Source organism: Lycorma delicatula, chromosome 4 (assembly GCF_047948215.1).
Source record: "Lycorma delicatula isolate Av1 chromosome 4, ASM4794821v1, whole genome shotgun sequence".
NCBI lineage: Eukaryota > Metazoa > Arthropoda > Insecta > Hemiptera > Fulgoridae > Lycorma > Lycorma delicatula.
The window spans coordinates 50625563-50639045 of NC_134458.1; the positions used below are offsets into that span (position 1 = coordinate 50625563).

Consider the following 13483-nt stretch of genomic DNA (forward strand, 5'->3'; position numbering starts at 1 on the left):
AAATCTCATAACATGATCCAACTGATATCCCACACACTTCAGCAAGTTCTCTGATGGTCAGACTCGATTTACCCAAACCAGGGTGTTGATTTTGTCTACGTGTGAGTCGTCAGTTGACGTGGAAGGATGTCCAGGATGCTCATCGTCTTCAATCGACTGACGACCATCTTTAAAACATTCATTTCACTTAAAACATGTCACACGCTTCATAGCAACGTTTCTGTAAGCTGTCTTGAGCATATCAAAAGTTTCACTCGCAGATTTTTCGAGTTCAACACAAAATTTCACAGCAACTCTTAGCTTGTTCAAGTCACTCATTCTAAAATCCGCCAAATGAAAAAACCACACTTCACAAACAACCACATAGCTAAGTAACCAATAACGATGATATTTGCAATCATAAAACTGCATTGCAATCAGCTGATCTGTACGAACATGGTGACACCAAGCAAATTTGACTGGAACCAACTGGATCCCCCCACCGGGTTGGTCTAGTGGTTAACGCGTCTTCCCAAATCAGCTGATTTGGAAGTCGAGAGTTACTGCCTTGATGTGATATTTTCAGGCAGGCACAATTATCATATCTTAACACCCATCTAGCTGTCATTCTCTTTTTTCATGGAAATATATTTTATCAGTCGCTAAAGTTAACAATTTATAACATATTTTTATTTCACTTTTACTGTAATTCTGAATTATATCAGTTCAATAGAAAAATTTATAAATTTAAATTCAATTATTTTTTATATATTTTTTAAAAATTCAAATGCATTAATTACTATGGACATATACTATTAAATGTCAACAGTTGTACCCTTCAAATGGTAAACAATACTCAGGACTGTTTAACTTGACTGATATACGAAAACTGTTTTTTTTTTTTTTTACCTTAGGTGTATTACAGCTGATTTGAGTACATTCCTTGTTTATTCTCAGTAACTTTGTCTCTACATACCATGTACATTTTGCTGTCACATGCTGCCATTTTTGTTTAGTTTATACTAATTAAAATTTAATTACTATATAAAAAACAGTATTGTGGATGAAGAGTTAAGAAATAATTTTTGTATTTTTACTTTTTAATTTTGATGAGTTTTATTAATAGATGATTGTTTTGAAAAAGTACAGTTTTAGGTTGTACATATTCTAAACATAATGTTTTGTTACTATAGTTTGTTTGGTTTTAAAGCATTTTTTTAAGGTATTCTTTATTTTTTAATATTTTTTTTTTAGAAGATAAATATGTGTTAAATGTTTAGTGTTTATACCAGTTGTTATATATTTTATGAATTTTTTTTTCTGTACTTGTGTGTGTGTGTGTGTGTGTGTGTGTGTGTGCAAAATGAAATGATTACAGTTTAAAAAAATTATTTCTTGATAAAAATATTTCATTTAATTATACTCATTAGGATTGAAAAGTTAAGCTTAAGCCTATGACCAGCAGATTTACTGAAATAAAGTGATTTGCTATATTATGTCATTTAAAATATTATTTACATTCACCGATTAAATTGTATCTCTTTCAAAATTGTTGAGCTGTTTCTGAAATAAACCATATATTTTGAATTTCTTTGTGCAGGTAATGTTTACTGGTTGATAGATTCATTTCGTTAGATTCTATGCTTTATATAAATATACATATATATATCAATAATAAAATTATAAAATCAAAAGCACCAAATACAGTACATTAAAAAGTAAGAAACGCTTACCAACTGTAACATTTTCGAAGATATTGCTTCACCATCAGCAACTAAAATTATTAATTACACATAAAAAATATCTGCATATAGTGCTTTGTCATTTACAACCTCTATCCCATATCATGGAATGACATTGCGTGATTTTTTTTATTGAAGTATTATGAACTATGATATCAGTTTATATAACAAACCATCTTATTCTGTTTGTTTGTTTATTTATTAGTTTATATATATATTTTTTAAATTTACTGATATTATATCTTTCAAGAATATCAATTTCTCTATTATTATTATTTATTCTAAATTATTGCGTATATCAGTAATTATGTGTTTTCACCTGTTTTATATGAAATGTTATATTTAATTTTATGAAACATATTGTTGATTCTTTTAGTACTGTTTTGATATTTGAATTTAATATAATTTTATTATCAATTAAATTATAAATAACTCAATACAATGGAAAAAAATGTTCGATGAAATAAAATATATGTACCATATATATTTTATTGAACATTACAACCAATGTATAAAACAATTCTTATTTTCTATGAACTGTATCTGGTGGTATAGAAATATTATTATTTAATAGTACTATATGAATATATTTTAATTGTTACAACAGCTGTACTAGCTGGTATTATATGTCAACAGCACACAGTCTTTGAGTCAAAGGGAAGACTGTACTAGTATCTGATAAACTTCTCTTATCCACAGGACTATTTTATTATGTGTGGCTTGTGGTACTTTGCTTCATTTACTTTTGTGTTCCTGTACGCTACTTTTTAAAGTGTTCTTGGTCTAGAATCAGCAGGTTAATTATGTCATCAGAGGATCCAGTTTCTGTTTTGCCTAGAACCTAAGTACGTTATTATTGTGACTTATAAGTACATTTTCTATTTCAGTGATATGAAGGTAAAACTGGGAGACCGTGATGTGATTCCAGGACATAAGATTGTATTTGCTTCACGTAGTACTAGTTGGGGCATTGATTCGATAGCAAATGTGAATACTTTAGGTGAGTTTAGTTCAAATTGTTTTATTCTTTTCTTAAATACTGTTATAATGGTTATAATTTTTTTAATTTTGTTATGTTGGTATAATCTTTCTGATATCTGCTTCAGAAGGAACTAGAGGATAAGTGATGAAATATGTAGTACTAGTCTTAAACTTATTAAAATGCTTGCTCATAGATTGATTTTGTATACCACTTCTGCTGAGCCTTAGGTTGCTAGTTATACAATACTATATTTTTCCTTTCATACTGTGAAGGTTGCTGATTGTATGAATAATTTAATACAATGATTACTGAAACATTTTTACTGATATGCTGTTTTACTGAATTATTAGCCTAGCAAAAAGTCAAATGTGAATATTAAGGAAAGATTTAATTGTTATATTTTTTGTTGGGCTGGAGTTCATCTATATAAATGCAATGATTATTTTTATTGTTTTGAACATTGTGTATGGCTATTTTATATATTTAACTGAATATTTATTACCTATGAAATGATTCAAAATAGCAGGTTTAAAATTAAACAATCAATTTTTATAAAAAGCTTTCTTTTTTTTTAATTCAAGCTGATTGGTGGCCTTGACAACTTGCAGTTTTTACATGTGACAACACTCATACATTGTCTGGTATAGTATTTTATAACTGATGATTCCAAAAGCTTTTTATAAACTGGTAAGCCGATATTAAGCTTGCTATTTTGGGTTGTTTATTGGTGATTTGTGTTAATAATTATTAGTTGTAACACACTAGACAACATGTTTAATAAAATTAAAATAGATTTGTGTTACATGTCACAAAAAAAAATTGATTGAAGTTATACATCCAGTCCATTTCATAGAAAAAAATTAATTTCTATATTAATTTCTAAAAGTTGTTTTTTTGTACTACATTTCAGTGTTCTGTATACCCTCTTGTGATATATAAAAAATTAATCTTTTAATGTTGTTCTGTCATTATGATGAGAAAAAATTTGTATGAATGCATGTATCCTTACTAATCTGTTGACACTGTAAATCTACATAAAACAAGTAATTATACACTGCTAATTTAAAACGGTTTTGCCGTTTATATACCATAGTTGTATTAATTTTTTTACTATTCTGAAAACAGATTGGAGTCATCTGGGCATTGAAATTGGATCTGCTTTGCTCAAGTGGGTCTATACAGATCAAGTAGATTTTACTAAAGGTGATGATTTTACTCTTGCTCTTATGAAAGTTGCTAACAGCTTCAAATTAGAAGAACTTGTCACAAAGTGAGTAGTTTTAATTATGTAAATAAATATGCTCTAAAATATTTAGCAAGTTAAAACTGCTTACCAGTATTCATCAAAGAACTCAATTGCTGTAATACAGGGTTGGGCAGGAAAGTAGGAAATTTCGTCAGTTGTGTTGGCAGTCCTGGGACTGTATCAGGCTATGGACAGATGTGATCTTATTTAGAATGCCTTGTCATTTAGAAATCATGTAGTGGAATGGGGGTTGTATATGTTTTTGTTATTAAATCTTTGTTTAAGAACGATAAAAGTTTGATAGCCGCAAAAAAGGAATTTCCATGTCATTATCAGTTATAAAACCATGGTTGTAAACTATCTCTTTGTGCAATTAAAATGTAGGTTTGTAATTCTGAAGAAATCGTTTTGGCTATGGAGAAGAAACAACCAGGTAGTACACAAACGTTTTGTACACAAGAGAATATCTGAAACAGTGTGAAACTATCTGCTCAGTCTGAAACATGCATCATTTCTACATTAAGCTGTAGGAGTATACAAAGATTATTTCATGAGCTGAACTTCCCTCCCTGCAAGTTGTAAATAGTCCAAGAAATTGAACCCAGAGAAATTTCATTGCATTGATAATTCTATGAACAAATGTTGGCAAGGTTAAATGAGGATTCTGATATCGTCAAGGATACTTCGTATCATCAACAAACTGTGTATGTCAGATGAAGCTCATTTCCACCTCAAGAGTAGGTAAGCAAAGAAAATTTTCATTATCAGGCACAGGAAATCCTTGTCAGCTACACCATTGTCCATTACACAGCACCAAAATTATAATATAGTTTACAGCCATCACATTGTGTCATAGGCCCGTTTTTGAAAATTAAGAGGGTATTGCAGTCACCATAATGTCCAATCTATACGTTACAGTAGTTTAAGATGTTTTAGTGCACAGACTACAAATTGAAATAGCATAGAAAAAATAAAACACTCAGTTGAAAACCCTCACTTTCAACAGGACGGAGCCATATCATAAACAGCCTGGCAGTCGGTGGCAACTTTATGGAAATTGTTTCAAGACATAGTGACATTTCATGGCCTCTGAGGTCCCTTTATCTCACCATAACTTCCATTTGCTTTTTGTGGGAACACCTCAAAAGCATATGCCACAATCATCCTACAACCATTGCTGAACTGAAAATAAAAATTGAAGAGGAAATCGTTAATATTCTTGTACAAGTATTATGTTGTGCTTAGCAGAATGTTCAAAACAGACTGCTAGATGTATAAGAAAAAATGGCCTAAACCATAGTGATGTGATCTTTAAGAAATTAGAAGTAAGTGATTCATTAATGACACAACATGTACTATACTTTTCATTAAATCGTCATTCATTTTTTTAAATTCTATAATTCATAAAAATTCTTTAATGAATTTTGTGTTTCCCTGCACAACTCTGCCCTAGCAATTAATGATTATTTAATTTTAAGCATGCTGCTTACTAGTTAGTTGTAAAAAATATGTACTCAACCATTACTGAAGTTACTGTTTATGTGTATGGTGTCATCGTGTAACTCTTATGTTCAATATTTGATTCGTGCTCAGTATAAGTTGTATTTCCTTTACATTCCAAAAAAAAAATACAGTAATTCTTATAAGGAGAGGTGGTAATAGCCTGAAAAATTGTGAAAAAATTCTGCTTGTTTTGGTTACATTTGTCTGTCTATTTAATTGATTTATGAAGTTGATGTTATTTTTTTAAGGTGTTTATGATAGTAATATTAATTATTGAATATATAATGAATATTAAGGTGAATTGTTGTTTAATGCTTAGCAATATCAATTGAAAATCTTTCTGCTTAAATCCTAAAACTGTAAAGCTTGATTTTGTGCAATAAACTGTACCAGGTATGTAAATATGAAACCGGAATTTTTGTATAGAAAATACACATTTATTATATGAAAATGATAAAAAATATTTTATTCTAAATATTCTCCATCGCTAGCTATATATTTTTCCCATCTCTCCGACAATTTATGAATGCCAAAAAACTGTTGCTCTTTTGAGGCAAACCAGTCATTGAGCCATTTTCGTGTATTCTCATAAGAAGTGAAGTCCTGCTCAGCAAGTGTGTGTCCCATCGATGCACGTAAATAGTAGTTGGATGGAGCCAAGTCTGTTGAGTAAGCCACATGCGAAAGTATTTTCCAACTAAACACCTCAATCGTTTCTTTGGCCGGTTTTGCTGTGTGTGATGTTATATTATCATGAAACAAAATCACTTTGGGTTACCTTTTTTGATATTCTGGTCATTTTTCACTCAATGCTTTATTCAAATCGATCATTTGTTGTCGGTAGCATTCAGTATTAATGGTTTCGTTAGGTTATAGCAGCTCAAAATAGATCACACCCTTCTGATCCCACCAAACACAGAGCATTGTCTTCTTTCCATAGCAATTTGGCCTTGAAATTGATGTCGATGGTTTGCCTGGAGTTACCCATGATCTTTTACACTTAGGATTCTCAAAATATATCTGCTTTTCATCATCTGTCACAATTTGATGGAGAAGTGACTTTCTTTTGTATCTGGCAGGCAGCATTTTGCAAGTGGTTTTTCGGTTTTCTTGCTATCTTTCATTCAGTTCATTTGGAACCCGTTTTCCCATCTTCTGGATCTATCCCATGGTTTTCTTCAAACGTATGGAGATGGCTTCTCATGTTACATTTAATTGATCTGCAAGTTGTTGGGTTTAAGCGTCATCCCCATTCAACAATGCTTGCAAAATTCGCTGTCTTCAAACTTTTTCAGTGGTCTTCCATGTTCTTCATTTCTCATGTCAAAATCACCACTTTTGAATTTTTTTTGAATACTTTTGGTTACCAAAAGTATGCTCATTGTAAGCTTCAACAAGCATTCAATGCGATTCTGTAGCAGGTTTTTTTAAACAAGGTAACAGAACTTGGTAACAGAAAATCAATACTTTCCACAAATCGTAGTTTGTAGGTACAAAACTCTACATGTTCAATGTTAATTAAAACTATCATGTTGTATGAAACTTATATTGCTGTGAGTTGAAAATTTTTGTCTGCTGTCAAAGAAAGAAAATGGCGCCAATGATGCGGTTTGACAGCTAGGGCCATCTATGTGCAAATTCTGGTTTCATATTTACACACCTGGTATAAGTTTGTAAGTGTGAGTAATGCAAGAATTTGTTCAGTGTCCTGGGGATATTTATCTTAAATATCTTGTAAACAAAAACCCCAATCAAGCAAGCTGTTTGAAGAGAGTTCATTTTCTTCTTCTTCTTCCACACCCAATAATCTGGGTTAGATGATGGATATACTTACATTGCATTCTATCCCTCTACCACTACTGTTTCTACTTCTACATCCCTCGTTAGAATATCTTTCTTACTTTTATCTAGTACCATTTCCTTAGTATTCCTATTGGTTTCTTACAATTTACCTCCTGATTCAAAATGTCCAATGCTTTTCTTTCTACCATTTTCTGTGTTTGTGAAAGCTCTTGTAGATTTTTCTATTCCAAGAAATTGTCTGTAGTGTTTATAAGAAATTTAATTTCAATCAGTTATACCATGTTTTAGGAATGGGAGAGAAAAATGATTGTAGTTTTTTATTTTAGTAAGTTTCAGTAAGAAATCAAAATTCATTTAAAAATATTTATAAAAGTAATTTTATTTTTTAAATTGATCATAAAATGAAAAGTTTTAAGTTTGTGATTAAAATGTAATTTTAATTAGTGTATTTTTCCTTTATTATAAACCTTTGTATTTTATTATATGCCAATTTTATGAAGGATGTATATTGAATTTATAAGCATCTTCTTTTATATTTCTTTCCCTTGTAGATTTTCTCTTTGCCTTAAAATGTTGAAGTTATCATTTATGCTGAATTTCAAGTTTACCTTTCCTTAAGTTTCCACATAGATCAGTATGCACCCCTTCTTACACTTAAAACCGAGTAAGGAAATAAATTCTTAGCGGCAGCTTAGTATTTATAAGGCAAACATCCATGCCAGGTTTCAGATTTCCAGCTCGTGGTCTTGGGAACCCTTTTCAACATGTTTCAATTTACCTTCTGTTATTCAAAATAATTATTTCTTACTTTTTCTAAGAACCATTTTGGAATAGATTTACCAAATTTCAGCTCTACAGATGTTCAGAAAGAGGAAGAATTAGTTATGAGATGGGAGTATTAGTTACTGGTTCACCGATAAGATCTTTTCCATTTAAATGTATAGATTGGTTTGTTCCTTTTATCATTTTCGTGTAGGTGAGATATGAGTAAATGAAAATCTCAGGTGTAGTTTACTAAGGGGAACATACTGCCACCTTTCAGATTTTTAGCTCTTCTGGTCTTGGTTCTCCTTTTTAACATTTGATGTAATCTCTTTGGAGCTGATAATTAGAATAACTAGTAGTTCTATGAACAGTAGATCTCATTTATTTTGTATTGAATTTAACAAATTGAGCTGTACAGCAAGATTGAATTAATAAAGTGGAAATTGATATAAGTACATAGTGTAATTGCTGAGCATAATCAATTATGGAATGCTTAACCAAGAATAATTATGCTTCTTTAATATCCCAGAGTTTTTTTTTGCATTCAGATTTATTTTTTTTTAGTTACAGTATATAAGTTACACTAAGTCTATACTGATCATGAAATTTCAGGTAACTCAATAAATAATATAGTTGTAAATCGTCAGTTTTCTTTAATATTTTCATCCAGTCACATATTGTTATTCATGATTGAGGGTGCCTACTACTTTTCTCATCATGCATATTACTGTGTCCTTCATTGAACTGTCGCACCCACTTTCTATCCCATTCCATCAATCACAGTTTTCTACCATAAACTTCACTGATTTGTCAATGAATATCAGCTGGTTTGATATTACGTACATTTAAAAATTTAATAATTGCCCTAATTTACAATAGGCCAGATTCTTGATTGATTTGAACATGTTAAATGATGTTTAATCAACTCCAAACAAATGTCACTGTACTTGTAATTGTGTTTATCAATTTTGAATAAATGAAAGAATGTGGCCCACGTACTTAGAGCTGTGATTACAGTGCTGTGGTGGCGGTAGAAGGAAATTGTACTTCTTTTTAGGATATGCCTCATGTATAATTGTATAAGCGCGAAAGTCCTGATTCACTTACTCATCACTGATTTCCCTTCTTTCTAGTGGATACATACAAAGCTGAAATGTAGTAGTACATTCATTTATGGGTCAATCCATTTGAAGTGACCCACGGGCTACTTGACCAATTCAAAAAAAAAATTGAAACTTACTCACATGTTTCAGGACCTTAAAACTATTATTATTTTTTTTATTTTCTTTTTTTTAAGCAGTTTATCTGTTGCGGCCATTTTTGTTACGATGAGCACACCTATTTTTGTGATTGTAAGGGTTTATGGAAAAAATCATAACTAAAAAACTATTGGTCCTGGAAGAATGAAACAAAAAGCAATTTATTCATATTTTCTCAACGTAAAACATTGATCCAGTGGTTTATTTACTTATCTCTCTTCTTTCTATGAGAATATTGCCAATAAAGTTGAACATGAAAAACGGTGAAATTTCACTTTGGATATTTTTTTTCAAGAGGCAGGAGTGGCAAACAGTTTGAATTATTTTTTTTATATGTAGGTATTTGTTAGTAGTTTTACCATAAATAATATTAAAGGTATAATAATTTTTTTTTTTAAATTCAAATTTTGGCTTCAAATAATTCTGATGGGGCTGGTGATAAAAATTTAAAATTTGCACTACTTGCAGTGTTTGTAGATGTTTATGACAAATAAAAAAGTTTTTTGTGTATGTACTAATAAAAAAGCTATAACCTCTCAAAAATTATGAAAACCTATTAAAAGCGATACCATTTTGACTCACTAAATAAGTGCTTCACTTTCAATTGCTTGATGTTATTTCCAGTCGGGAAAATTCATGTTGCAACATGCTCATTTATGCCTTTTGCATCATTTAGCATTGCAGTTACAGACTGGTCAGTCTGATATTAGTCAGTGACCTGTTCACATCTTTACTGTGTCTCAAATTTCATCCTGTGTCTGGAAATAAGTTTTACTTAATATTATATTTGCAAATTTTAAAATCAGTCAGATTTTTACATTATTTTCAAGTAATTTCACATAAAACAATATAAGAACATTGTCCATAGGAATTTATGTGAATGAAGTGTCATAAAGGAATGTATGGTACAGTGCCAAAAGAACTCATTAAAATTTGTGAATTATAAATAGATATCTTATGAAAACCAACAACCTATTTTTTTACATGTTAATTCAGATGTCACTAGTGTTTGTAATTATCATGAAAAAGTTTTTGTCAAAATCCAGTCACCTGTATGGAGAATTCTGTGTGACCCTTTGAAAACTCGTAAAAAACAGTTAAGAAAAACTTAAGACAAATAACATTAGAGCAAGCTCTTAAAGAGCACATTTTTCTAAATGTAAATTTAGTTCCTGAAAAGTCTCTTTGTGTTAACTGTTTCAAAAGTATTTTTTCTCAGCAGAACAAAGGACTATATGGATGCGAAGACCAAGAGCAATACATTGCCCCACATCACAATATTGAACAATTGGATGCTGCTTGTAGAATTTTGGGTGTATCACATGTATCAAAATTGAATAAATTAAGCACAGATCAAAAGCCATCAGCATTAAAATTTAAAATAAATTTTTTGAAAATGAAAATCCAGATATTAGCCTTGAAAATGACAATGTATAGGTTCATTTTTTCCATCCAGCTGGACCACATACATCATTTCAAAAGTCTCAATAAGACAAAGTGTGGGTACCATCTGCAAAATCCTGAGAAAGTTCACACTACTTGAACTGACTACAGTATTGCGTCGTTCTCACACAATTTCAAGAGAATTATTAGAAGAGATATCACAGCTGTTCGTTAACCACACTAAATAATAAACTTTCATTGCTACAAAAACAGGCTATTTCATTGAAAAATAATTTAAATCTTGCTACACTTAATTTTTTCTTTGATAGTGTTTATAAAATAAACCAATATCAAAATAAAAATGAATTCTAGAAAAAACTATGTAGGCTACTCATTAAAATCTCAGTTTGGGTAAGTTTTACTAGCATTTTTGAATCAAAATTATATTAGATTACTGGTGTTGGTTAAGTTATTAAATTACAACCCATATCATTATTAATTTAAAAAAAAAAAATATTTTAAAAATATTGAAAACGTCAACTTAACAACATAGGGGCTAAATATATAAAATATTAAAGTGCTAAGAAAACAAGAAACCCCCTTGGAGCACTTATTTAGTGAGTCAAAATGGTATCACTTTTAACAGGTTTTCATATTTTTTGATAGGTTGTAACTTTTTTTATTTGTACAATACACAAGAAATTATTTTATTTTCCATAAACATCTACAAAAACACTGCAAGTTGTACAAATTTTAAATTTTTATCACCAGCCCCATCAGAATTATTTGAAGCCAAAATTTGAATTAAAAAAAAAAAAAAATTAGTTTTCAAAAATTCATAAAAGTTTAGGGGTAAGTACATCACCTTTAATATTATTCATGGTAAAACTACTAACATATATATACCTACATATAAAAAAATTATTCAAACTGTGTGAAAGAAATTGAAAAAAATTACCAAAAGTGAAATTTCACTGTTTTTCATGTTCAACTTTGTTGGTAATATTCTCATAGAAAGAAGAGAGATAGGTAAATAAACCACTGGATCAATCTTTTACGTTGAGAAGATATGAATAAATTGCTTTTTGTTTCATTCTTCCAGGACCAATAGTTTTTTAGTTATGATTTTTTCCGTAAACCCTTACAATCACAAAAATAGGTGTGCGCATCATAACAAAAATGGCCGCAACAGATAAACTGCTTAAAAAGAAAAGAAAATAAAAAAAAAAAATAATAGTTTTAAGGTCCTGAGACATGTAGGAAACAAATCGGAAAGTTCAATTTTTTTTTGAATTGGTGTAGCAATCAGCTTATGTGTTTTTGGGACACTTCAAATGGATTGACCATTATTATAATCTTAATAGGAAAATTGACCATGATTCTGATTGTTTTAATTTAAGGGCTTGGAAAGGAATGAGACTCAGAAAAACAACATTAAAAAAATTATTTTTATACACTTGAACATCTGAAAATTTTAATTATTATTCCTGAAGCAATAATGAATAATTATTAATTAAATTATTTTGATTAATGTACTTCAAAGGGAAGAAAAGGGGTTACACTTGAATTGAAACATAATTTATCTTCTATTTGATTGAGTTTGTGTATCAGATTTTGCATAGTTATTTAAAGGGTCAGCAATAAATCCTAAACTAAAATTTTGGACAACAACCTAATAAACCCTAAGAAATTTCAACAGCCTAAGAGATTTCAGTTTTATAAAAAAATAAAGGCTCAAGTTTGGAGTCTTTTTTGATTGATATATCTTAGAACAACATGCATAGAGATATTGCATTATGTAAAGGTCATATCAGCTTGCAACCGCTAAGAAATAAATGTGAAATTAATCTACCAATTGCCCAACATTCTCGGACTCTTAGCATCAAATCTAATATCTGATCATATACAATTGGCTGTTACCAAAATGTTGCATACATTTGTACCTCCTCAAATGGACACTTCAAAACTTTCAGCTTAATAATGTGGCTTATTAGATTATAGCCAAATAGTTCAATATCTTTTTGTACTTTTTTGAGTTACAGTAAGATTAAATTTAAATTGTGGTACAAAGTAGGCATAATATCTGAGTAATTTCTATTTTATTTAATTAAACTAATAATTTTGTTTTTGTTCATTACATATTGAAACACAAGACAACTAAATTTATGAATATTCTTCTATGAGGGCCATAGCAATTGCTCTTATATTTGAATTAATAAAATTTATATATATATTTAAAATATGTATAAAATGTGGGTGCAAAACTTACATTTAAAATGTGGGTGTAGAAGCTCAGGAATTCTGCAAATTTATTATAATTTTAAATTATAAAACTGCAAAAACAAAGTCAGCTCTTAACTGTGATATAATACTTTTTTTTAAAGTTGAGGTTGAATTAATTTTGAAGCAGTTAAAATATGTTAAGCATCAGTCATTCTGTATGTGTTTAACTGTTATATAAATCTTTAGTACTGTTTGAATTTAACTATTGTTGATGTTTCAGGAGTGAAAAAGCATTAATGGCATCTGTCAATGTAAAAAATTGTGTTAGATTTTATACGACTGCTGATGAGATTGGAGCTGAAACACTCAAAGAACATTGTGCTACGCTTATTTCAGCACACTGGGTAATTGATTAAAATATAGTAGCTATTTATAATTATATGATTAACTCCTGTAATATACATTGTTAAATGTCAATGTGGCAGCTTAATTGGTAAGATAATTATACTAGATTTGTTTAGAAGGTACCTAACCGTTGGTTCAATCTCTAGTTTCTTTCAAAGTTGTCTTCTTATAATTCCATGAACTTAACCCAGTA

The 13483-nt window shown here is 29.8% G+C and overlaps 1 protein-coding gene across 1 annotated transcript in view; it reads left to right on the top strand.

Annotated features, from left to right (window-relative positions):
* LOC142323382 (rabankyrin-5) overlaps positions 1 to 13483 on the top strand; it is a 207064-nt gene that overhangs the window by 19212 nt on the left and 174369 nt on the right. Inside the window, exons 3-5 of the mRNA XM_075362940.1 lie at positions 2609 to 2721; positions 3829 to 3973; positions 13166 to 13289. Of these exons, the coding sequence (XP_075219055.1) occupies positions 2609 to 2721; positions 3829 to 3973; positions 13166 to 13289 (382 nt within the window). The remainder of the gene's footprint in view (positions 1 to 2608; positions 2722 to 3828; positions 3974 to 13165; positions 13290 to 13483) is intronic.